Here is a 27,808-nt window from a genome sequence, read left to right as displayed (position 1 = left end):
CCATGGAACTGAGAAGGGCTTATAGGAATAACTATTCATTTCTACCTTCTTCAAGAACATTCTGTACGTCAAAGGTTCCTGGTATGTTTAGTAACTGGTTTTATTAAATGTGATAAAGTGGCATTACTGGACAAAAGTGATTATTTTCACTTTAGAATCCTGACAGAAATAATGTGACAGGCATTTTGGTGCCCAGTTCAACAGAATGGAAGCATGGGTGGCACAGTACTTAATGTGACTGCTGTCTTCAAGGAGCTCAGTCTAACTAGGGATACAACTCTTTTTAAATGCTGTCTTACTAGTATGTGGGAAACATGACTGTGTGCTGGAGGAGCAGCTTAGCAGTTACAAAAGTTTTCTGGATTTCCTTATGCATTGAACACATAGCCTCATCTTGAAGGTTTGGATGGCAGGCAGCTGAGAAGCGAACAGTATCAGAGACTGTGGCTCTTTCAATTAACTTTGATTTTATTAGCTTACCTAAACTAAATAGAGAAGATATCATCGTTACATTTCCCCACATGCTTGCAATGTGTTCCAACTAATCTCACCTTTTCTATCAGGCTCCTTACCCCTCTTCCAGCTTCCCCAAACAACTTGGTCAGGTTTCATTCTTCTATTTTCATCAGACTACTTTGACCACATTCGCTCGCTTTCATTTTCCTTGTTAGGCCAATCTCCTCCTACTGGTACCCACCTGCCTTCTGACAGTCTGTTTCTTTCCTTGTTCTCCAACCCCTTATTGATTAGCAGCTATTTTTTTGCTAATCATTACTGCCTGTGAAATCCTTACTTCGGCCAAACCTCTCCTCCCTTCATTCCTTAGGTGAACATTGTTTTGTTTTGTTTTTCTCCTTTCCCCGCTCTCCTTATTTCCCTCCTCTACCGAAAATATTTAGGAAAAAACATGGTTGAGGGAGGGTTGTTTTCAGTCTTTCCTTTTATTACTCTGGGACTTCAGCAGTAGTAGCTTTGTGTGGGGGTTGAATAGGATTGACAGGTCCAATAATTGGCCCACAGGTCCAAGAGTCCAGCCTTATCCAAGCTGCATGTCATATCTTCTTTATTCATCTATTGTTTGGACATCTCAGCTGGTTCTAATATTTGGCTATTGTAAAAACTGTTGCCCAAGGGCTGGGAAGGTGGCTCAGTGGTAGAGTGTTTGCTTTGCCTGCATGAGGCCTTGGGTTCGATTCCTCAGTACCACATAAGCAGAAAAAGCCAGAAGTGGCACTGTGGCTTAAGTGGTAGAGCACTAGCCTTGAGCTGAAGAGCTGAGGGATAGCGCCCAGGCCCAGAGTTCAGGCCCCACGACCAACAAAAAAAAAAAAGAATGTTGCCCCCAAAATAGATACATAAGTGTATTTCTGGTAACAAGTGCTTCAGTTATATTCCTAACAGTAGTGAAAGAAAAAGAATCTATTCTGTACTATTATATTTTATAATGACTAAAATTTATTTCCAGATACTTCTCTTCAATTAAATAATATTAGCATTCTCTAATTATAATACTATTAATAGAAGTTTAGTTGAATAAATGACCAGAGAGCTACCCTGACCACAATCAACCTCAAGAGAATGTGAGAGATAGAGGCAATTCTTGGTTTGGAAGTATAAAGGATGACCACCAGAGAGAAATGAACAATTAGCCTTTTACTAATATTACCTATTAGCATTATGGTGGTGACCATTGTGGAACATATCTGCATGAAAAATCAGTAAGGAAAATAAATTTGTAGAATAAGGTCAATTCTTCACTGACATTAACATCCAGCAAAATGATAGAAGGCAAAGTCCCCATTTATTTGCCTTATCACCTGTTCTGGTGGGCTGGTAGCAGAGCCATTTGGTCTGAAGAAAGGTTCTGTGGAAACGGCTTTCTGGAAGAGTTAGGATTGGAAGCCTTGGGACTTATTTCTGCCTCTTTCAATCTGCTTCTTCTCATGGCTCCTCCAGCTGTTTAAAACCTGTGTGTCATGGAAGGGTGTTTCTAAAGTACTGAACAGGCTAGATTTTAACGTGGCTTCAAATTGTTGATAGCTTCCTGACTACTACCCTCAGTTTGACCTAGGTTTCAGACTTTAGTTCTTCAAGGACATCAGCAAACATTGACTAAAATCTCCTTCTTGAAGCTATCTTTCCCAGTGCTGTGGCCATCACTTCTGTTCTACTTGTTTTCCCCTTTAGCTCTCACCCAATCCTGGCCTACTTGACCTTCTGTTACTCCTAATGCTGGCTGTCTCCAAGTCTGTATCTCAGCTTCCAGTTCTTCTTATAGTTATTGTAGGAATACTCATGGCTTTCAAGCATTTGTATGTTATTGCTTTTTAAAAAATAGACCTGTCTACTAGTATTAGACTCCAATTTCTAGCTCTCTAACTTTTCATACTTCCTATTTCTTATTAACAGCCCTACCTTGATGTTACACTGGGTCTCTATGTCCAACATTAATCAATCCCAGTTCCATAAAATCCACTAGTCTCATTTTCCTTTCTCAGTACAAATTCCCACCATTAACTAAGTCACCCCAATGAGGAACATGGCTACTGTCCTACTCCTTGCTTGCCCTGTATGGCTGCCAAACCCTGCAGATTCATTGTTCCAGTGTTCCTTGTCTCCTGTCATGTTTTCCTTCCTAAGGCTCATCATTTGTTTCAGAGCCAAATCAGTAGTTATACACACCTTATTTATAAATGTCACTGCCTCCATAGAAAGCAATTTCCCATGCTTCACCCTTTCCCATGGCCACTTCATTTCCTACTCCCCAGGACAGTCTGTGAGAAGCATTGTGATCCTTATCAGATAGTGACTGCTTAGAGGTCTATCAACTTTTCTGATAGGAAAGCATCTCACTAAGAATGGGAAGACTCGTCACATTTTCTCTCATGTATAGAATCTAGATTAAAAAAAGAAAGATGCAAACATAGAAGGAGCTACTTGGGAAGGGGAAAGGGACCAGCAGGAGAGGGCCATGGGAAGTGAATATGATTAAAGTGTGGTCCATACAAGTATGGTGATGTCCACAGTTTGGTACGATTCATATTTGCCAATAGAAAATTTCAAAGACAAGACTTGAAATCTCTAATCTAAGACCATTGATTCACAAGCCCATGAGCTGTCTCCCAGCTAGAACTAAAAGAATAGAAAAGAAGGATATTAACAGTTACACCACAGAAAACATCAAAACAAAGGAAATGAGATGACTAAGTTCACCCAGCCCAAAACAGGGTGGAACCCCTCATTTCTTACCACTAGATCTCTATTCTTAATTCACACAATTCTGCTTCCCACGTGTTGCCAAAGGATAAAACATTTCATTGTAAGGTATTACCTTGTGATCTTTCCATGCATACATATACTGTACTTTTGATTTATTTGCCCTCATGATAACTCTTCTCTCACATGCCCATTTTATTTTTCATGAAGTTCTTTTAATACAATGCGTTGCAATCCTACTGTCTATTTCCCCTCCATCTCCTATCCCTCAGATAATCCCCCATTTATGACCAGGTCAGTTCTTTTTTTCTTCAGATATAGCTTCTGCATATAAGAGAAAACATCTGGCATTTGAGTTTCTGAGTCCAGATTATTTCATGTAATGCAATGATCTCCAGTTCAAGGAAGTTCTACAGAATATTTGAATCCATTTATCAGGAATGCATGTTAGTATAGCCATTTGGGATATTATGTAAGGGTTCCTCAAGAAACTAATAATAGGGAACTTGAGGGGAAATGGGTGAAAAGAGACAGCAGTGGAGCTCACTGGATATTGATGAAAATGAACCATGAAATTGGGACTGGGAGAGAATGAGGGAACAAAAGACACTGTACCAAAGAAATGTATTCATTACCTGACTTGTGTAATTGTAATCCCTCTGTACATCACTCCTCTAATAATAAAGCAAATTAATTTTTAAACCAATAATAGAACTACTATATGATCCAGAAACCTCACTACTAGGTAAACCCAAAGGAAATAAAATCAAGAGACATCTCTTCTCCCATGTTCATTGTGGCACTAGTCACAATAGCCAGGATATAAATCCTAAATATTCACCAACAGATCGTTGGGTGGTATACATACATAATAGAATAGTCTCAGCCAAAAATAAACAAGGAACCCTATGATTTTTCAACAACATAGATAATCCAGATGGCATCACAATAAAACAGACCCAGAAAGACAATCACAAGATCTCAACCACATGTGGCATCTTCAAAAAGTGAGGTCATAAAATTTGAGAGTATAATAGTGGCTTCTGAAGACTGGAGATGGGAGATGGGAAAGGTTAGTCAAAGTACATAGTTAATGGTTACAGAAGAATACATACTGACATTCTGTGTCATAATCAGGTAAGTACGGTTAACAGTATCACATTATGTATCTTGACATTGTTCAAAGGGGATTTTTGTAATGTATCATAAAGAAATGATAAACAGGCACACATCTGTAATGATAAACAGGTGGCACACATCTGTAATTCCAGCATAGAGTAGGAAGAGAGAGGTAGATTGAAAGTTCCAGGTCAGCTATATAACAAGACTTTGTAGGGCTTAATGGTAGAGTAATTGCCTAGCATGCTTGAATCCCTATGTTCAATTTCTCAGAACCACATAAACAGAAAAAAAAATGGAAGTAGTGCTGTTGCTCAAGTGGTAGAATGCTAGCCTTGAGCACAGCAAGGCTCAGGGACAGTGCCCAGGCCCTGAGTCCAAGCCCCAGGACTAGCCAAAAAAAACTCTGTGCGCCCCAAAATATCAAACAGATAAAAGTTTAAAGCAATAAGTATGCTGATTACCCCTATTTTATCATTATTTATGGTATACATGAATCAAAACAAACCTCGGTAACTTAAAAAATCCTACAAATATTGTTAGAAAATAATTATTTCAAGAAAATTACATTCTTTCTAAAATTCCTATTTATCCCTTCCTTAATGTTTTACCTCCAAATTAGTTAAATAAATCCAACCCCTAATCTAAAATAAATACTATATTATTCAAGTTTAGACATTAATTAGTTTTCTCTACTATGATGATTTGATACTTGTAGATTTCTTCCACTTTTATAATATTTTCAGGTTTGCCTTTCTAAATCATAAGTATTACCACCTTGATTCCCTCATATTTCCATTAACCAGCTTTAAAGAGGACACCATTGCTGGTAGAATACAATCTAGACCTCTTGGCAAGGTATTCATGGTCCTCATGATCTGGTCCTGCCAGCTTCTTGGATTCACCCTTCTCCACTCTGCTCTGGGCAAGCCAAGACACTCAAACTTCCCAGAGCACACCACATACTTCTGACCCTTTGTCATGTTGACATGTTCTTCTAGCTCCTCAAAATGTCTTCTTCACATTTTTATACTTTAAAGCACTTACATACCTTTCCAAACAAAGCTTGGTTTGCCAGTCAAATATGTCTGGGAATTTATTTTTAAATAAAATTATTCTTATAGACACAGGCCAAGTGGTTTATGGGCTTTCAGCATCCTCTTTATCATCTGATATTTACTCAAGGCTATAGTATTGAAGAATCAAACAATCATCCCAAGCATGCAACACAATCTCTGGCATATGAGAAGTACCCAGTTAGCCTCTGTTAAATATAACCCAGACATACAAATAATCATGCACAAAATACATGGCAAATATCAAAGAATCAGCAGGAAGAATACTCAGCTTCCTCACGGAGGTAAAAGTATTTGAATTACATTGCAACAGAAGTGGTTATGCCTGGGCTGGGAAAATGGCTAAGTGGTAGGTAGAGTGCTTGCCTCGCATGCATGCGACCCTGGGTTTGACTCCTCAGAACCACATAAGCAGAAAAAAAGCCAGAAGTTGTGCTGTGGCTCAAGTGGTAGAGTGCTAGCCTTGAGGAGAAGAGCTGAGGGGCAGCACCCAGGCCCCATGACTGACCAAAAGAAAAAAAAAAGTGGTCATGCCTGTAATCCTAGCTACTCAGGAGCCTGAGATCTGAGGATCACAGTTCAGAGTCAGCTTAGGCATGAAAGTCTGTGAGACTCTTATCTTCAAGTCATATATAGAGCTGTGGCTCAAGTGCTAGAGTGTCATCCTTGAGTGAAAGCACCCAGACCCTGAGTTTAAGCCCTAATACTGGTTCGAAGGGGAAAAAAGTAACAGTGACTGAATACATAAACAAGGAGTTCCTGAGAGGGAAAGCAGAAATGAGGAAAAATATTTTAAAAATCAAGAAATGATATAAATATTCAAGAGAAAGGTCAAGAGTTAAACACGACAGGAAAGATGATGAGTTCTTTGTAAGTAAAGAAATCAACAATATTGACTATACCTCAGGAATTATTAAAGTTATGAATGGGACCTTATATGTCAACAGAATGTTTTATTATTACCTAATTAATACAATACATAAAAATGGTTTGTGCTCTCATTTAAAGTCATAGTTTTAATATAAGAGGAAATACTGCTTATTATGGTATACACATTATAAATGCCTCTGTTTGCTTCAAAGAGGATTAACAAACCATTCAATACCATGTTAGAGTAAGTTCAAGTTTGATGTGCAAAAAACTTTAACTCAAACAATAGGAATGCATCCTGCAGCACCATTTGAGTGTAATTTCCCTAGGCAACTGCTTGGAAAATCAGACTTCTTTGGGGGGAACTTCTAGAGCTCAGCCTCCCATTTATCCATTGACAGTGTGATTTAGACAGCTGATAGGGCTGCTATGTTTCTCTGCATCGTCAAATGTCTTGGAAAGACTTACCTTGACAGACACCTGATTTAGCTCCTCAGCCAAGCTACCTAAATAGAATTGGTGGCACAAGTTTCTTCCTTCCAGTTGGCAGAGAATTCATCACCAGCACTAGTAGTGTGCTATGATGCTGGGCCTTCTTCATGTCCCCTCTGCCCTTCACCATCCATTGCCACTCAGCTGTTACAAATGTCCAGGGCTCCCTACTAATTCAGGTCATGTGGACAGGACAGAAACGTTGCTCTATCAAATGATGACCACAAATATAATCGTGAAAAGCCACTAATATGGAAAGTTTTTGTTATGTTTTGGTGTGTGTGTGTGTGTGTGTGTGTGTGTGTGTGTGTGTGTGTGTGTATGTGTGTGATAACTTCCAACTCTTCTGCCCAGGCTGGCTGAATTGTAATCTTCAGATCTTAGCCTCCTGAGTAGCTAGGATCACAGGTGTGAATCAAAGGGGCTAACATGGAAGTTTTGATTTCACATTTCTGTAAGACCCCATAGATTGTATCACAGGACCAAGCATTTTGATGTGAGCCAACCTAGGTTCCATTCATGTTAACTACTAGCTAGGAGATCTGAGCCTTAATTTAGTTTCTGTCAAAGATGTGGGGCTTTTCTGGTAGGCAGAATTCAATCCACAAAAAAGACATCAATGAAGTAATTTTTCTGCACCATCTCTGGGCTAAGACTGAGCAGATAATAAGCCCAAAACCCCTACTCTGAAAGTACATGTAACTTAGTAGAAGCAAACAGGAAAATGAGTGGTGGTAACTCTTAGTCTGGGGTCCTGTAATGGCAATAAAAGTGGAGTTCAGGCGTCAGCCCAGTGAGCTACATTAGCTATGTCAGAGGAGCACAGGACCTGTCATGGGCTGCTTCACACGTAGGGATGCTGAATTAGGTCTAGAGGGTGGCAGTTTGCACATAAGGATTTACAAGGTGGAGCTCACTACAAGCCCTTGGCTCTCCGGTATTGAAAGCTTTAAGTTTTTATGCTTTTTTGCCTTGGTATTGCAGATGCTGGTATGGCACAGGCTGGCCTCTTTGCCCTAGGAGTCGAAAAAGCCAGGCAGGGGATTTTTCTATAGCTCTCAAACATACTCGATATAGTGAATAATATGGAGAAGAGAGAACATGCCTCATCCTGAGGAGAGATGTTTGGTGATTTGAAAAACATCATTTATCACCGGCAAGTAGCTCCTGATACCCACACCAGTATGTACTCCCTGCAAGGATGGCTTAGCTATCTGTGGATAGCAAAATATTACTTAGTCTACAAGTTGTATACATCATCCTATTTGTCTGCCAAGTATAAAAGGATAATTACATGTTATGAAAGGATCTGTCTGTTCTACAATGTCCATGTTCTGAGAAACTGGCTGACTTTGCATATGTAGTATAAAAGGAGTCAAGTGAGCACTTTATGGGATTATTTGCACTGAAGTGTCACTGAAACTAACAAGAACATTATTGGGATCCTGTAAGGCAGAATAATAGTTGTAAGGCAGTGGTACGTAAAGTGGAAATTATGGGATATTTCTTTGTAGTCATTGTGTGGGCTGGGCCAATGATGAAGATGGTGTCAGGGATTTCAGTTGCTTATTAATCTTCGTTAGTAAGCATCGTTGATCTTCACCCCAAATAAACTATTGGTACCTTCTAAACCAGCAGAAGATAAGTGGTTAAGGAAAGATAAGACAGCATCTAAGAATTAAAATTACTGAATAAGCACAGAGAATAAACAATGGTTCTCCATGAAAGTAGGCAAGGACCTGTTTGGAAAAGGTGATTAAATAGAAAAGGGACTGGAGAGGGTCAGGGGTGAATAGAGTCAAAGTGCATTATATATTATATACATATATGAAATGTCATAATGACACCCATTTTTCTGTACACTTAATATTCTAATGAAAAGAAACTCTCAGGGGCTGGGAAGGTGGCTCAGTGGTACAGTGCTTGCCTTGCATGCATGAGGCCCTGGGTTCGATTCCTCAGCACAGCATAAGCAAAAAAAAAAAAAAAAAAGCCGGAAGTGGTGCTGTGGCTCAAGTGGTAGAGCGCTAGCCTTGACCTGAAGAGCTGAGGGACAGTGCCCAGGCCCAGAGTTCAGGCCCCACGACCGAACCACCCCCCTCAAAAAAGAAAAAGAAACTGTCAAAGCTGTGATCGCAGCTACTCAAGAGAGAGAGTTCAAAGCCAGCTCAGAGAAAGTTAGCAGGAACTTAATCTCAAAAGGAGGATGAAAGTTGGGGGAGTGGCTTAAGTGATAAAATGTTTGCCCAGAAAGTGTGAAGCCCTAGATTCAATCCCCAGTACCTCAAAATACTTTTTGGGGGGAGTCCGGTCGTGGGGCCTGAACTCTGGGCCTGGGCACTGTCCCTCAGCTCTTCAGCTCAAGGCTAGTATTCTACCACTCGAGCCACAGCGCCACTTCCGGCTTTTTTTCTTTTTGCTTATGTGGTGCTGAGGAATCGAACCCAGGGCCTCGAGCATGCAAGGCAAGTGCTCTACCACTGAGCCACCTTCCCAGCCCCCTCAAAATATTTTTGTATGTTTTTTATTATAAAAATGCTGTACAGAGGGATTACAGTTACATGGACAAGGTAATGAGTACATTTTCTATTGAGCATTGTTGCCTCCTCCTTTGTTTTCCCCCTCTCAAAATGTTTTTCAAATGGTGGGTTTCATGAATAAAGAAATATTCATTGCAAATATAAGGATCACTTTGCATCTATCCCATTTAAAGAGAATTAAAAATTTATGTTAAAGGAAGGTAAAATTAACATAGATATACACACTTTTTAGATACAAGAAAATAGTGCAAGGCTTCTGAAAAGCAAGTAGCCACATGTCAAGAACCTAATCAATGAAGCCAGATGCCAGTGGCTCACAACTATGATCCTAGCTACTCAGGAGGCTGATATCTGAGGACCACAGCCAGCCTAAGAAGGAAAGTACATGAAACTCTTAGCTCCAATTAACCACTAAAAACCAGATGTGGAGCTGTGGCTCAAGTGGTAGAACACTACCAGACCCAAGTTCAAGCCTCAGGACCAGCACACACCAAAAAAAAAAAATGTTTCTTCTTAGTGAAATACATCTAACATAAAGGAAATTGTACAATAAGGATAAATTAATTGATACAACATCATTGTAGCATCGCTTATAATAGTAAAATAATAGAAATATTGAATTATCCAGTTATAAAGAATGGTTAAACATATGTCTTCATAGAAGGCAACATTATATAATACCAAGATAATAATTCTGAAGACTTTAAAATGCTTAAATTATAATATTAAGAAAATATAGTAGGACTAGGATTATGGCTTAGTGATAGAGTGCTTGCCTAGCATGTATGAAGCCCTGGGTTCATTTCCACAGTACCACATAAAAACAAACAAAAAAAGTCATTAAATAATCAACAAAAGAAAATATACCATAAAATTACAATATACCAGAAAAATGTAAGAAAATATTCTGGTATTGCAGGTATATATCACCACACTAGCTTTAACAAACGTTTATAAATACACAGAGAAATATATATGTGTGCATATATAGTCTGTGTTTGTATAGTTATATGAAACATATGTGACATACATACTAAGTTTGAACATGTGCATACTTGGCCAAAAATGACCATACTCTTATCTACCCCGTATAGTAGCCTTGAGAATCAGTTTTATATAAATTCTAAGATTTAGTAAAAATATGGATGAGCTATTTTGCTTGCTTTCTTTCCATAAATTTCTAAAAGTAAATTTATTGTATGTGTCAAAGCATAAAGCATCATATTATAAAGCATAACTAGATAGAAAAAAAGATCACTATATGAATCAAATTAATGTTTACTATTTCAAAAAACAACCCTTTTGTTTTGTTTTGAGGGCAAAAGAAGCTAAGATCTAAGTTAGCATGAATGTAGTATTTTATTACCTATAGTCCTTGGGTTGTATATTAGATCATTATACTTCTTATTTCCATTGATTTTATAATGTTTTATCACAGGAAATATATTGTGATTTGATATTCATCACCAAAGCTACATTCTGTACAGAAACACATAAGTTTTGGTATTGACAACATAGCTAACTAAAAGAGCCTACATCATTATTCTTATTTAATATCAAACATCTCAAATCACACAGTCTGCTCAATTATATTAGTGTATCTACTTAACAAATAGTTCTTATCATATGAAAGCTATTGTCCTGTACCCATTGAATAAGAACCTTATGAAGAAAGCATTCTAACTGTCTTAATCCTACAAGAAACCAATGTTCACAGAGGTTAAAGTTATTTAAATAGATTACACTGATAGATATGGTTGAGTCAAGATCTGAACTCAGGCCACCTGGCCTTACAGTCCAAGTCCTGATTGCAGTCCTCTTTTTTCCCTGCTTAGTCATTACATGTATTACCAGCATCTGTGCTGTTTTTGCATTGTGAAGATTTCATGGATCAAAGTGTGCAGCTCTTGGTTCAAAACAGGTCATTCTCTAGGCTCCAGTTATGATTCAAAATTCAGTTCCCTTAGCCTTAGACAAATGTCAACCATGTCACAACCAGATGCTAGTCACAAAAAGACATCCCTTGTGTTTGTAATGACCCAAGGACAATCTCTGCAGCCTACAAAGAATAGCTGACCATAGCATGGTCAGTGTTTCCAATAGATGCTGAGAAATCCTGGATCTTGGCTAAGTTGCTTCATGATTCAAAAGTGTTTTGATGACTATTTGCCTTTATACTTGTACCCATATTCTCATGCCACATGTATGTGTAACTGCTTCAATTAAAATATTAATACCACAAAATAAAACAGCATTCATGTATACTTTACTATAAGATTATTCTTGAGTCCTTCTCAGATAAAAGATTCTTCTCCATCTCTTTCCATCTGAGATTGCAAGGCAAATTTATAGAAATCTGAAAATTGTTTACATCTTAATAGTTAAAACTAGGTAAAGTGGCTTAAACCTGTAATCCTAGCTACTTAAAGTGTGGAAGTAGGGGATCAATGTTTAAGGCAAGGATAGTCATAAACATTTACAATACTCCATCTCACTCAATGGCTGGGCGAGGTAGCATGTGCCTGTTATCCCAGCTACAGGGAAAGCACAATGTCTGGGCACAGTGTTGCACTCCTATCATCCCAGTGATGGTGGATGCACACATAGAGGGTTCCCACCCAGGCTAGCTTGGACATAAAGTGAGACCTTACTTGGAAAATAATCAACATCAAAATGGAGTGGTGGCGTGGCTCAAGTGGTAGAGTAACTACATAGCAAGTGATTGCATGTTTAAATAAACATTAAATAAGAGAAGAGTCAAGACAGTCAAGATGCCATTTCATATATACCATGTGACTTTAAGCAAGCCTCTAAATTTCTAGCTCAATTTCCTATTGTACAAAATAAGACATTTCCTTCTCTATGAAATAGAACATACCTCACAGGGCTGCTAGAAAAAAAATACTTAATAGATTGACTTAGCCAACATAATTCAGTAAAGGTTAGATATTATCATTTTTATTTCCAGTTCTTAGCTACAAAATAAATCTTTCCTTTTTACATGAAACCAAAACAAAACAAGGAATTACATTAAATACTAAAACTGGCATGGAACTGGAAGGCCCCTTTTTAAAGATTTTTGTGTTCATCAAACCAAATTATTAATTTAACAAAGTTCAAAGTTTAAGTTACACAGTTTATATTTGTAATATTTGAACTAAAATATGTATCCTAAATACTATTATAATTAAAAGATTAGATTTCATATAAAATTCTGTTACCATGAAAAAATATTCTCCAACTTAAATACATAAGCATCAAAAATTGAATTTCTTTGTATGCTATGTGTTATCTCATTCTAAAGAGGGAGATTATCTTTTCTAAATATGATTGTTTCTATTTCATGCCTACTCATTATTTAAAGCATATCTAAAAGTAATGCACAATGAAATCAAATTACAGGGGAACATTAATCCCATATCTGGGATAAAGTGGTATATTTTTATAAATGATTCTACTAATCACCAAAGCTTTATTCATCTCTTTATTTCTTTCAAAATTGTCTCTTTTCTTGACAGGAGCTGTGTAAAATATCGAAAGGCATATTAAATAAGTAATTCGTGTTTTCTTTCTTGCCTTCTTTCTTGATAGTCATTCCCAACACAGCACTGCAACCCGTCAGCCTTCAGTGACTCTTCAACGGGCCATCTCCCTCGAAGGGTAAGATACTGTGCTTTCTCTTAAATTATACTATGCAGTATAAAGTCCTGCCCCTCTCTCCCTCCTTTCTCTTCATCTTCTTTCTCCCCCTCCCACTCATCCAACAATTATCTGTGAAGCTCAAGTTATGTACCAGGCACCAGCTTTAACAAGAAAATTAGGTTTCATCTTACCCTTCAGAAGGCCCATTGTGTAATGTGAATGACAGATATATGAACATACACTTGTAGTACAGCATAAACATTATACAAATCAAGAGGAAAGGATTCACGATTGATCGAGGATCCAAGAAGTGTGCTTGACAGAGAATAGGCAGGAAAGGGGGAGGAGGTTCTGGTTAGGGCAGTTTCAGAGATAGAGCTCTTAACTTCTTTTGAGATACATCACTAGACTCAAATATAGCTCTCAAGATGAGAGCTGAATTGTTGGTAGGTATCTGCGGAACATCACAAGTTCATGGAGATTCTTTCAAGGCAAGAGAGAAGAAATGAATATTTAGCATAAGACAAGTACAACAATAGCCCTATGACACATATACCTTTGTTGACTCTAAAAGAGGTTAAGAAAATGTTTCCTAAGGATACTTACAAAGTAGGACAGCATGGATTTGAAATGAAATCTGACTCCAATAGACAGGTCTAACCCTATAATATGAATGAAAAGCTTTATTGAGCTGGAGAGCACTGGTTATACAATTTATAAAAACACGTCCAAGCCTAGAATTGCCTAGGGCAAAAAAATATGATAAACAGTGATTAGTTCTAATATTAGAAACCATTTAATAGGTCAGGAGCCAGTAGCTCACATCTATAATCCAATTTATTCAGGAGGCTGAGATCTGAGGATCTTGGTTCAAAGCCAGCTCAGGTAGAAATATCTGTGTGACTCTCATCTCTAATTAACCACCCCAAAATTCCCTTAGTTGAGCTGTGGTTCAAATGGTAAAGCATTAGCTTTGAGCACAAAAACTCAAGGACAGTGCCCAGGCCCCAATATCAAGCCCCAGGAATGGCACATGCAAAAAATTAAATAAATAAGAAGAAAGAGAGAAATTAAGAGAGAAAGAGAAAATCATTTTGGTCATTAACATGAAAATTTCCTCTCACAATGCTAAATAATGACATTTCTACCTAAAGCTATTTTAAGCCTTTCCTTTCTTTTTTTTATTAACAAAATCTTAGGAGCACTTGTAAATAAGCATTTTGTTTTGATATTCTCCCTTGAGTTCAATGATCTCTGCTGTAAACATAATCTCAAATTCTAATTCTCTGATGAGATGAAGCTGCCAAAGGGAAACACAGTATTGACCAACTTTTACAAAATCAGAGATCCATAGTAGACATTCAATAAGCACAAGTTGAATATACACTTAGTCAACTATTCTTTAAAGAAAAAAGCATAGTATGTAAAGATAATATAAGTCAGTCAATCAATCAACAAATCAATTGCCAGTTTCTTGGGGCTCATGCCTGTAATCCTACTTACTCAGGAAGCTGAGATCTGAGGATTACAGTCAGAAGCCAGCTGAGCAGGGAAGTCCATGAGACTTTTATCTACAATTAACCACCAAAAAGCCAGAAGTGGAGTTTGGCTGAAGTGGTAGAGTGTTAGCCTTGAGCTGCAAAGCTCTGAGCACCCAAGCTCTGAGTTCAAGACTAGCACACACAAAAATAGTATTAAACCCATATTAATTTGAAGACCTACTTTGAACATTAATTCTAAAACACATTGTTTATTTTAAAGATTTCTAAAGACAAAACAAAATCACTGAGGACAAAAATCTCACTTTTAGAAGGGAAATTTTTAGCAATTTTCTATAAATCCCAGAATATGAAGGTTCATATTATATGTGTCCAGCTGGCTATCAGTCTAAGTGATAATATAGCACATAATTATTGTCACTGAATACACTGTGGGAAAGTTCTTTTTCCTTTACATAGACCAGGTTTAGCAGGTTTCCCATTAAGGTGTTAAACTGCTAAGTTTAGGCAATTGGCTGAAATTGGAAATTCTATTGTTTTAAAATTCTTCTTCCTAATGCTTTTATGAAAAGAAACTACATAGGATATTTTTTAAATGGATGTCATTTAAAAGGCCATATGGTTATATAATTCTCACCTCCATTTCTATTTACTTGACATAAAATAAATGAAGATAATTCCAATTTCCCATTTATTTGATCCATAGTGACAACCAAACTGTCTAACTGAGCCCTCCACCATAACCACTGCTGTTTAAAACTGATATTGGAATAATCTATAACTATGCTAGACAAAATAAGATAGAATAATATCCCCACAAACTGGGTGAGCTCTCTGCTTCAGGTTCAACTTGACCGGCACAGCGCTCACCTGAATCTCCTCCTTTCCTCCTGAAACTCTATAAAAGGAAGCTAATGGCCAGGTGCCAGTGGTTCACACCTGCAATCCCAGCTACTCAGGAGGCTGAGATCTGAGGACTGTGGTTCAAAGGCATCCCCAACAAGAAAGTATGTGAGACTCTCAACTTCAATTAACCACCAAAAGCTGGAAGATATGGCTCAAGTGGTAGAGCATCAACCATGAGAGAGGTGGGGGGAAAAAAATCTAAGGAAGAGGGACCAGACCCTGAGTTCAAGCCCCAGTACTGGCACAAAAAAAAAGAAGAAGCTAATATAATTTTATAAGTCACTATAGTGACTTATAGTGACAAAGGAAATGAAAGGTATTTCAAGAACAGAATGTCACCCTAGAAAACAGACAAGACGTTAAGGGATGAGGCAGAGCACAGAAGTCCCAGGATTAGATCTTTCACGGAAGATGGGCACTTTTCACAAGGACAGTTGTTTCCGTGTATCTGTAGGAAATACATTCCAAAACCCCAGTGGAAACCTGAAATTGCAGATAGTTCTGAGCCCAGTAATGGCTGCTTTTCCCATCTTAACTAAGCATTTATTATACACAGTGGCCACAGCTTTTACAGCCTAAGATAACAACAGCAAAACCAGCATAATGTGTGTCTTTCTTTACACTGCAAGGATAGAAGATTCGTTCTGGGGTAAAGAACCCTTTTCCTGCCAAGGGCCATTGGGATTTTAAAGAATCATTCATGGGCCAGATAAAATAATCAATGCAGGCAGCTGGCAGCTACAACTAACAAGACATCCCTGAGAAGCATACATGTCCATCCCATTGTGATGATGTGGACTGTATACAGCCTGGGATCAAAGTTCTCCACTCCTGATGTCAACTTAAACATACTTTTTACTTTTCTTATTAAGTTTTGAAGTTTTACCTTTTTTTTTGCCAGTCCTAGAGCTTGAACTCTGGGCCTAGGCACTGTCCCTGAGCATCTTTTGCTCAAGGCTAGTGCTCTATCAGTTGAGCCACAGCTCTACTTCTGGCTTTTTGGGTGGCTAATTGGAGATAAGAGTCTCAAGAACTTTCCTGTCTAGGCTAGCTTTGAACCACAATACTCAAATTTCAGCCTCTTGAGTAGCTAGGATTATAGGCATGAGCCACCTGTGCCTGGCTGAAGTTTTACCTTTATAATGAAAGGAAGCACTTTTTGGCTTTTCTTGGGAATATTCAAAACAGCTAGCATCACTATTGAGTGCTTTGGGGCCGTTATTAATTAAGTAAAGACACCAGTGTTGTGACAGCTCTTGTTGATCTGATAAACAAGGTAACTTCTAAGTACCTAAGGAACAGTGTGGCTGCACTGGTTAAATGGGATAATTCACATCCTCCGCAGACAGAGCTAAGTCTCCTATTGCTGCTCAGAATGGTACACAAAAAACAGCGATATGGAGACAGCTGTACTCTGTGTGAATGGCATCTCCTATAGGTGCTGTCCTGTGGCTGTCACCACAGAAGCACAGCCAGCATGAAGGGACAGACAACTCAGAGAAGATTAGATCTACCTGGCAGGACCCAAGAAGTTCAGAGACTTCTGAATCATGACAAAAGATTAGACTGAATACGATTCGGAGAATAAGAATAGGGAACCCCACTCAGCACACACACACACACACACACACACACAACCCTCCATACAGAGTACTTACCTAAAAGGATCTCTAAAGAACTGTGCATATTCTTCTAGAAAACATAGCTGAGTTAAATTGAGTATTGACCTCCACAGGAGAGCCTTTTACCATGTGCCACTCAGAGGGAAGTTTCCAGTTTTCTCAGTGAATCTGAACCCTTTAAGAAACTTTTCAGCCAGATGCTGGTGGCTCACTACTGTCAGCCTAGCTCCTCAGGAGATTGAGAATCATGGTTTAAAGACAGTCCAGCCAGGGAATTCTGTGAGACTCTTCAAATAACCACCAAAAAGCCAGAAGGAGAGGTGTGGCTCAATTGGAGTCAGCCTTGAGTGAAAACGCTGAAGCTCAATGCCTAGGCGTGAGTTCAAGCCCCAGTACTGGCAAAAAAAAAAAAAAAGGCCTTATGCTTATACACTTTACATGCTTGTGCCTTGCCAGCCAGCTTTTCTACTACTTCATTCTTAAATATAACCAGAGAGCCACCACATGGTCCCAAACACTTTAGCAAAAACTACACAATGATAGAGATAAAATGAGAATACTCATTTCAACAGGAAAATTACTTAGCTGGGGCAGGGGTGGGGGGTGAAGGGGAATGATGGACATTGCAGGGAAGGGAAGTAGGAGAATAACGAGGGAGGGGGAAACAATATTCGACAAGAAATGTACTCACTCCCTTACAAATGTAACTGTAACTCCTCTGTACCTCACCTTAACAATAAAATTAAATTTAAGAACAAAACAGGAAAATTAGGTTAAAGAAACAGGTAAACAAAATAGAATGTAAAGAAACACTCTATATAAGCATTTTCTTGTACCACTAGAATCAGAACTGGAACGCTTTACAAAGCTAGAAGAGAGGTGTCACTAATAAGAATGTGTTTGGAGAAAGGCAGAGGCTTCAAAAGGAAAGAATAGAAGAAAATCATGTGCTAAACATCTGCTAAGATTAAGGAGCATCTTCAGCTACACAATAATCCCTTTTTTGTCCAGTGAAGAGTTTTTTACTTCATGTTGTCTCAGAGGGTCATTTTAGAGATAAGCTTAGAGGAAGAATTTTCTAGTAAGCAATGTTTTCGTAACAGCAACACAGCTGCTGCCCTGGGAGATGCACTTAACAGGAAACTAGATGGCTACCTTCAGAGAAGATGTCAAATGGGCCCTAATCAAATATCTCTGCCAAATCCATTAGTCTCTCTGGACCCAAAAGAGACCCAAAGCATAATCCTGTCAATAAACAAGTTCATGGAAAAAGAACTCACCCATTCAGTTCACTGGGCTGATATGGTATCACTTTTCTAGATTCTTGGAAGGACAGACGCAATTCCACTTGAACAGCCATGTTCCACCTGGGTCAAGAGACACCTTCCTTGTGCCCTAGACATTTCACATTATGAGGAATTAGAAGACAATAGAGAGCCCACATCCCTTCCAAGAAACACTCTGAGATGGATGGGGAGCTTCGATGACTTATTTCTTCTCAAAAATCTACTGGATTTCTCAGAATAATACTGACCAAAAAGACTCAATCTTCATAGTACATGTACCCAGGAATTTGGTTTCAAAATATCCTATCACTGTAGAAAATGGCCTAAGAATCAGAAACCTAGCACCCAGACTGTCCTGACTTCCTGGGAGATTGCTAGGGGGCCTCAGTTACTACACAAAGCAGTGAGGCTGAGGGAAGCAATGTCTTCCAACAATTTTACTTCTTCTTTTGTCATGAGGCCTGAACTCTGGGCCTGGGCCCTGTCCCTCAGCTCCTCAGCTTAAGGCAAGCGCTCTACCACTTGAGCCGCAGCACCACTTCCGACTTTTTCTGCTTATGTGGTGCTCAGGAACTGAACCCAGGGCCTCATGCATGCAAGGCAAGCACTCTACCACTGAGCCACCTTCCCAGCCCCAATTTAACAGTTTTAAAGATAAGATCTTGGCTTCTGGAACATCCTTTAGATGTTCCTAAACATGAAGCCTAAACTTTAAAGGAACCCCTGGGCAGGAAGGTTTATTCAGGTTGTTAGTGGCTGAGGTTGCTAGTCAAAAGCTGGTGACTTTGCCATGGAAATTTCAGTGTCCAAACAGGAAGACAAACTGGGTTACAGGGAGAGGAATTTTGTGTATTTTCAGAATGTATAAAACTATGTATAGTTGTCATCGCCTTCTTTGTTTTCCTTCTCTGTCACTGACGATTTGAAGGAAAGTATAAGAGAATTAAGGGCATGAGCAGTTAGCTCATTCTTAGAAATGTTGCAAAGATATCAAACTTATTATTCCTAAAAACATTTTTTTTCTGCCTATGATTTACAACCCAATAATGACAAACCTGCCTTTAGAGAGAGGGTTAGTCTTACCGCTGCTCCCAGATCACCTTAGGATCCTTGTCTGGGAAGATTCTAGGAGCTTTTACCTTCTCTCCTTCCATCCCTGGGGAAAGGTGAACCTCAGAGTTGAAGCCTCAGCCAATTCATTAGGAATGAGTCAGTAACCTTGGAGCCATTGTTTTTTTGGAAATTTCCCATGGTGCTTTTCCTTCTCAGTTCTCTCATCCTGCCCTGCTGTTTCTCTGATCCTGGTGAGCTGTCACCTAGTATTCTTGAGCCCCATTTCTATTGGCCTTCTACTGCTTTTTCTTCCATTTCCTTCATTCATAAAACATCTTTCCTTAGGCCTTATAGTCCTTCTTCTGCACACGGGAAGAGCTGAAAATATAAAAGGTGTCATCACAGCAAACTTTAAAGAATGCCAGAAATGTATTGCTATTGAAAAAATTGCTGAGGATACAGATAACAAGAGAATCTTTTAAGGCCCTCCATACAGGAGATCTAATTCTCTCTCAAACAAGGCCTGGATTTCTAACGCCATCTACTGTTGAATTAACCACTGTGTCCGGATAAATAAATCTTTGTGTTTTCTAATAACTAAACACATAACTTTGCTTACAAATTGCCAACTCTCGAGGCCTAAAAGGGCATTTTAATACAATATAGGGCTCAATATGATTTCTGAATTTGAGGGTTTTTTTTAAAGTTGCTGTCATAGGCAATTATTCAGTTTCACAAAAGAATGCTAATAAAAGTAGAGCCAACTCCTAGGTAATTTCATTCAGCTTGAAACACACTGAGTTTGAGAGGCAGAAGAATGTCATGGGGTCATGGCACTGCCTTCAGGTGTATTCAGCAGGCCTGCAAGGAAACCAGAAAGAGTAGGTCAGAATCCCAGTTACTATGAGCTACTGAGCTCATAATATTTATTGGTATCCTGCACAAAGGGCTGGGGCTTCTCAGTTGGAATTTATCTTGGAGCTATGTCCCAGAACCCACTAGGGAATTGAGCTTGAGGCATGTTTTGTCTTTGTTTGTTAATCAATTGCTCTTCTTTTCTGTTCATCATTCAACCGTGATATGATTACTTCTTATCACCTTGCACGTGTTTATTGTTTAAGAAATTGGTTTAATAAAAGCTCCAAGTAAATTGTGAATAAACTCTCTCTTCATTAGGATATAATTAAACATGCCCAAAATAGTGTAGTGTAGACTATTTAACTAGCAAATTGAACCTCTTCATCGATAGTCAGAATTATTGATGTGGTCACTCATGACCTGGACACTGGCAGCACTGAGGAGCTAGCTCGCTTATGTGCTTAGTCAGGAGGAACACAAAAAGCAGCCAGTTTGAAGTTTACCAGGCTAGCGAAAGTAAACACAGAAACCATTATTCCAGTTCCCCAAAATGTCAGAAAGATTTATCAGCACTTCCAGCGTCATCCTCCTCTCTATGTTGGAAACATACCCCTCTTTGGATCCTGTCCCATATCATAGTCTTTTTCTAGTATTAAGGCTGCCCTCACTGACTTATTTTTGTTTATGATGCTGACAATCAATACATTCAGTTAGGAATAGAATACTGCCAATCAATATATTCAGATCAGAAAAGAATACTGAACAAAGCAAATACTGGCTGTGCCCTCAGTGTAGGAGGGAGAAGGAGGCCTTCATAAAACAATCACAAAAACAAATGTAAATCCATGAACGCACCAAGCTCAAGGGCCTATGATGCTCTACGTGCCTCTATAAAGAATCTAACTTCATGAGGAAACTTCAGCGTCTCTTATCTGAATGGTTATTTAGGCATTCACTGGCAAAGAAAAGCAGACCGTCATTAACTGCTGCAAAGCAATGATTATGAATCTGTCTGAGCATATGACTGAACTGAGCATTGACTAGAACAACATGAATCCAGGAGCTCTTTCCATAATAAGGAGGCTGACTCATGGTTGGCACTCTGGCTCTTCTGGCTCCTCTCTGGTTTCCATCGGATGGAAACTTCCATCAGAATTGTTTTTCAGAATTGTATAGCCTCTGCAAAAAAGAGGTTATTTTTTTTTTTTTTGCTAAGTCCCATCTTTAATCAATTCTGTGGTTCCACTGGCTGTTGGTTTGATACATTTTGGCTGCTCATGAATCCAAACTTTGAGATCCTTCTTTGCCCTCTGCTACTTCCTGCTGACTTCCTGCTTCTTCTTGCTGACTTCCTGCTACTTCCTGCTGACTTCCTGCTTCTTCCTGCTTTCTTCCTGCTACTTACTTCTTGCTGCCTCCTCTGCTTACTTCCTGCCCTTCTTTACCAACTTCTTTCCTAGATACTTCTTTCTCTCCTGTTTTTATTCACTATCCCCTCCCTCCTCTTGATAACCTTTCTTCATTTTTACTTTTATTCTTTGTTATTTTTTTCTTTTTCTTCTGTCTCTTTGTTTCCTGCTCATCCAGAAGGCATTAGGCTTGTGTCTGTAATGACCATTACAATTTACAAAGGTGTCTCATGGAGATCATTCTAATTGATACCAATAACAGCATGGCAAAGGGCCAGAGAAGAATTGTCTATCGTGATTACAGATGGGACGAAGAGCAAGTGGCTTCCCCCGAGGTCACAAGTCTGACTGCAACCTAGCCCTGAACTGCTCCCACAGAACAGAAATGTCATAGATACCCCAACTACATATTTTAGTCTGACTGAAAAAAGCCCTTCCCCATCCTGTTTTTAATCCTTCATGAAAACAAATCTAGACAAAAGTCAGGTAAGGGGATCTTTCTGGTGCTCCTCCATCACATGAGTAGAAACAATCTCAGTTTCATCTGATTTGTGTTTACTGAACATTGCTTTTGACCTTGGACATAACCATATATATAAAATAGTCTGGATTGTGTTTTTACCTTGCCTGTCTGTGACCTGAGCATAGGCATGGCTGGGGAGAACAGGGAATGAAGAGTCTTTATTGCTTTGGCTATCAGTTGTCAGCCTTCATTAGATTACTCATCTTGAGACATCCATCTTTATACATCCAAACTAAATTTGGTGTTCTTCTCTGCATATTTCGTGAATTCTTCAGAGACTCTGAAATTCCATTAGGCTTTCTGTTTACTTCCTTCTCCTCGCCAATTATAAGAGAGTTTAAAGAAAGAGTACATCCATATTCCATGCCACCGGCCAGATGCCTCTCTACTGCCAGAAAAGAAGCCAGAGACCTCTATCCTTTATTTAATTTCTCTGTTGATTTTCAGTCCTGGCAAATGTTTATACCACTGAAATATGCTTCTAGGATATCAGTCAGTAAATTTTATGGATTGATAGATCACATTCAGTAAAAGCTCCTGCTTCTTACACTGAGAATCACACTAGGCAATAATTGTGTATCAGACAAGATCACTCATCTATCTATCCAATCAGTCATTGATTTGGTTGATTAGCCTTGTGTTTGTTCATTCGATTTAGCAGTTATTGACTGTGTAATATATGTAAAACATTCTAGTGAGGTGTTTGAAACAATCAAGAAGGAAAAAAAGCCTAATTCCTGTTCTTGAGGGGCTCAAAGTCTAGTGCAGGTGACAGAATGTTGAATAATGTATTGATGTACTGTGATTTTGTTGATGCAATTTCAAAGTAAAGAACAAGTCGATGACTTAGGAGACACTAGTAACACTGTTTAAATATAATCCCAGTGATTGTTTTTAATCAAGTAACTACTGATGCTGAGGAGTTACAGAGCTCTCTTCAAACAAGGAAGTTCCATGCTCACATGAGCTGGTGTGAAGAATTGGACATTTTTAATTCTAAGTATAGAGTTCAGGAAATATTTTGGCAGGCTAAGTGTACTGATTTATAAATGGTGCCATATCATTTTGTGTAGATTTACATTATATAGATGACATAAATACAGATGATATTAATATCAAGATATAGATACAGACTAACTCCCAAGTATTTATCTGACAGCAAATGATTTGGACCCCCGAACACAAGAAAAGCTATATCAACAGTATTCACATTTGGCATAGAAGAAAAGCACTTCTATCAAAGGTTTCACAAGTGCATGTGGGTTATGCAGAAAGAAACATCACTATCATAAGCTGGTTTTGAATGTCAGCAAAGCATATGTCACTGTGGAGGCCTGATTTGTAATACAGTCCTACTTTTAATTTATTTGGGGACCATCCCCTATTTGGGAAAGAGGATTAACATGCCAAATAGTACTGCTGAGTAGTTTATACAATGACATCTAACCATCTAGTTTCCAGTCAGAGATAGACTTGTGAATTTCCAAGGCCACAATTCGCACCAGAATTCAGAACTCCTGATTTCTTCCTAGGGCCTTTTCTTTCCAATAGAGAATGAAAGTAAGCATTTCTCTGGTTGTTCTTTTTTTTCCTTTTGATTGTTCATAGCTTATCTAATCTTATCTACCAGATAAGATTCACATAAGGTAAACTGGCCTTTCAAGAAATATATGACCAGGGCAGGTATGATGCTACATGCCTGCAATCCCAGCTACTCACAAGTCAGAAATAAAAGACCATCAAAGCTCAAGGCCAAGAAGGGCAAAAGTTACAAAACCCTGTCTCAAAACCAAACTGAGCATGCTAGTGCAAACCTGTAATCCTTGCTACTCAGGAGGTAGATGTAGGAAAATCACAATCCAAAGGCAGCCCCGTCAAAAGCAGGAAACTGTACCTGAAAAACAAAAATTAAAAAAAGAAGTTGGATTATAGCTCCAGTTGGAGAGCATTTTCCAAGTGAGCACAAGGCCCTGAGTCCAATTCCCAACACTGCCAAAGAAAAGGAAAAGAGAGAGGGATGGATCGAAGGAGAGAGGGAGGAAAAAAGGGAGGGAGGAACAAAATCACATTCTTGAGAAGGAAAAGGTCACTTAGATCTTTTATTTTGGTGGTTTTTTTTTTAAAAATTATGGCTTCTTTTGCCTGGAGAAGGGATGATAGTGTCAAAACAAGGGATTGTAAGGGTAACATGGTGGAGAGAGTTTTTAAATTCTAGAAAGCACCCCACCAGTGTGTGACCTGCAATGTATCTATAAAGCCAGCACTTGTGTGACAACAATGGTTCCTTCCATGTCACCTTCAGCAGCATGTAGGGATTGGGAAGAGCCTTAAATTGACCTTATATATGTAAGAACTCACACTTACGAAACTGGGATCTTTTTGGTACCCCGTCTCCATTCCTGCCAGACTAGATGTCCTCATCCTTGAACTAACCTTCCTTTGATTCTGGTTTCCAATGCTGCCATCTTCCTTTTTTATCCAAACCAGTTCAGCTCATTGGTGCTGAGCTGTTGATATCTTTCAGATCATCATTCCAGACTCATGTGTGTAGCCTGTGCTTTGGGCCATATTTTTTCTGTATTAAAAATACAGAAGTAGAGAAATGGGAACTTATATTTGTTAAACCCTTCTGTTTAATAAACTTTCTTTTTCAGAGCAATCTGGCATTGACAGGAAAAATGATCAGGAAGTACAGTTCTCATATAAAAACCTTTGCCCAGGTGTTCATGGTCTCTGTTATTCCCATCATTCCCCACTAAAGTGGTGTGTTTGTTAAAATGTATAGCTATCAGTCAGAGTCTAAAATTAACAGTAGTGCTTACTTCCAGTGTTGTACTTTTTGTAGATTTACACAGATGTATGAAGTATAGCAACATTCTCTACCTACAGGTTTAGCATCCATAGATCCAGCAAGGCCCAGATTAAAAAGAGAGTTTTTGCTGACTGGATCTGTACCAACTTTATTTTCTTGTCATTATTTCCTTTTTTATTATGATCATGAAAATACCATACAGAGGAGTTACCATTACATGGGCAAGATAATGAGTGCATTTCTTTTTTTTTAATTGTGAAAATACTGTACAGACGGGTTACAATTACATGGGCAAGATAATGAGTACATTCTTATCAAGCATTGTAGCCTCCTCCTTTGTTTCCCCTTCCCATCCCTTTCCATCCTCCCCTCGCTCCCATCCAATCCTCCCTGCTACCCACCCCCTCCCCCGCGCCAAAGTTGTAAAGTTCATTTTTCGACATAACGACTTGTACATCTCACTGTTGCAATGGGTCCACCTGTATCCCTATTTAAACGATTTCTTATCAAGCATTGTTGCCGCCTCCTTTGTTTCCCCCTTCCTATCCCTTCCCATCATCCCCCCCAAAGTTGTAAAGTTCATTTTTCGACATAACATCTTGTCTTTATTTCCTAAGCAAACAGTGTAAGAACTATTTACATTATATTGGATTGTACAAATCATCTCGAGATGATTTGGAGTATAGAGGACTTACAGAGGTCAAATGCAAATATGAATACTTTTCTATGAAGAATTAGAGCACCCGTGGATTTGGGTGATCCATGAAGGTTCCTGGAACAAGTACTTCAAGGAGATCAGGGAATGACAGCTCTTTCATCACCCTAAAAGTCTTCTGTACTCTGCCTCTCCAGCCTTTCCTCTTCATCAACCTTGAGAACTCCTGGTCATGTTTACTGTGACTTTTGGTAGCTCCTCTGTGTTTAGTGCTGAATAACATTCCATTGTCTGGTTGTGCTCTCATTCATTCATTTACCTGCCATAGAACATGTTAGTGGTTGACAGGTTTGGGTCATTATGAACTGAATTCTTTTAACCACCCAGGCAAAGGGGTTCTTGATGTTGTTGTTTGAAACCATTTGAGTTAGACCTAGAATATATATTCTAGAATATATTTAGCTACGTCAGAAATCAGCAAACTGTTGTCCCAATTAGCAGTCCCAGTAGCAGTGCGAATACTTGTTACTTCAACTCCTTGCCTGTATTTAATGTTGTCAGTGCACTGAATTTGGGGGATTCTAACAGCTGTACAGCAGTATTTCACTTAATTCGGCGATGACATAGGAAGTTTAGCATCTTTCCATATGCTTGTCATCTGTATTCTTTTTCCCTGAACTGTCTAGTCAAGTCTTTTACCCATTCTTAGTGGAGTTGTGTTCTTTTGTTTTATATTTACATTGAAATGATAACATAAAATCATAAAATTATATAGGTCCTCATGTAAAGTTATTTTGCTTTTGTTTGGTTTTGTTGTTTTGTGCTGGTACTAAGTCTGAACTCAGGACTGTACTATTGCTTTTTTATTTTGCCTAAGGCTAATCCTCTATCATTTGAGCCACACCTCTACTTCTGGCTTCTTGCTGGTTAATTGGAGTTAAAAGACTGGAGGACTTGCCTGTCAGGGCTGGCTCAGTGTCCAGAGTCAAAGTTTTGACACTTGTATACATCATATAACGTTTAAGTCAAAGTAAAGTTATCTCTCTCCTCATACACCTTTGGCATTTTTATGGTAAAAATTGTTCAAATCTTTTGTTACCTCTTTGAAAAGAACAGTATATTATTGCTATCTACACTCACCCTATTATGCAGTAGCACACCAGAACTTCTTACTCTTGTCTAACTGTAACTTAGTGACCATTTCCCCATCCCTCCCCTGTCCCAGCCAGCACAACTTATGGAACAACTAATCTCTCAACTTTCATGAACTCAAGCTTTTAAATGCCTCATATGAGTGAGGCATTCATACCATGCATGTATTTCTGTACATGGGTTGCATTTTGTACTGAGGTCTGTGATATATGTTAATTTTTGTGAAGTATCCTTCATTGTTAGTGAGTGGCCAGTTGTTTGAGCATCACGTATTGAAAAGATGATCTTTTAGCTATATTCATAAAATATAATAGTTAAGTATATTCATAAAATATAATAGTTAAGTATAAATTATAAATTTAAATTAATACCAATTTTAAAATCAGTTATGAATATTCATAAAAATACACTGTAGGATTTTGGTTGACATTGTGTTGAGCTTTAGAGAAGGAGAATGAATTAATGGTATTTAATTTTTTATTATTGTGAAAATACCATACAGAGGGGTTACAATTACATGGGCAAGGTAGTGAGTACATTTCTTATCAAGTATTGTAGCCTCCTCCTTTGTTTCCTCTTCCCATCCCTTCCCCTCTCCACCCCCCCACCCTCATATCCTCCTACCACCACTACCCCTCATCCCCCACCCCACCAAAGATGTAAAGTTCATTTTGCCACATAATGTCTTGTACATCTTATTGTTACAATAGGCCCACCGGTAACCCTATTTAAACAGTTTGTTTTTCCCCTTCCCCTCCACAAATTATACCAACATCAAATACACTGAAAGCAGGGTTTATACCCTGGGGGAGAAACATACAAAACAACAAAGAAAACATCTTATAAATATGTTGGAAACAATCACAAGAAAGAAAAAAACATTTGAATACTTATCTTGGGGTTCATTGTGCCTAACATCAACTTGTCTGAGAGTTTCTGTTTGTCTCAGACATATACTAGTTATTGCAAATAAGGGAAACCATGGGACCTATATTTCTTTGGGCCTGGCTTACTTCACTTAATATAATTTTTTCCAAGCCTTTCCATTTCCTAACAAATGGGGCAATGTCATTCTTTC

The 27,808-nt window shown here is 38.6% G+C and overlaps 1 protein-coding gene across 7 annotated transcripts in view; it reads left to right on the top strand.

Moving 5' to 3' along the window:
• Positions 1 to 27,808, top strand: part of Dlg2 (discs, large homolog 2 (Drosophila)) — a 1,447,312-nt gene that overhangs the window by 1,011,703 nt on the left and 407,801 nt on the right. For all 7 annotated transcript variants that reach the window (XM_013013991.1, XM_013013986.1, XM_013013988.1 and 4 more), the window contains one exon: positions 12,905 to 12,973. In XM_013013991.1, the coding sequence (XP_012869445.1) occupies positions 12,905 to 12,973 (69 nt within the window). The remainder of the gene's footprint in view (positions 1 to 12,904; positions 12,974 to 27,808) is intronic.

The sequence above is a fragment of the Dipodomys ordii genome, unplaced genomic scaffold (assembly GCF_000151885.1).
Source record: "Dipodomys ordii isolate 6190 unplaced genomic scaffold, Dord_2.0 Scaffold22, whole genome shotgun sequence".
Classification (NCBI taxonomy): Eukaryota; Metazoa; Chordata; class Mammalia; order Rodentia; family Heteromyidae; genus Dipodomys; species Dipodomys ordii.
Note: the sequence above shows the minus strand (reverse complement) of the source record. Positions and strands in the feature narration are given on the sequence as shown.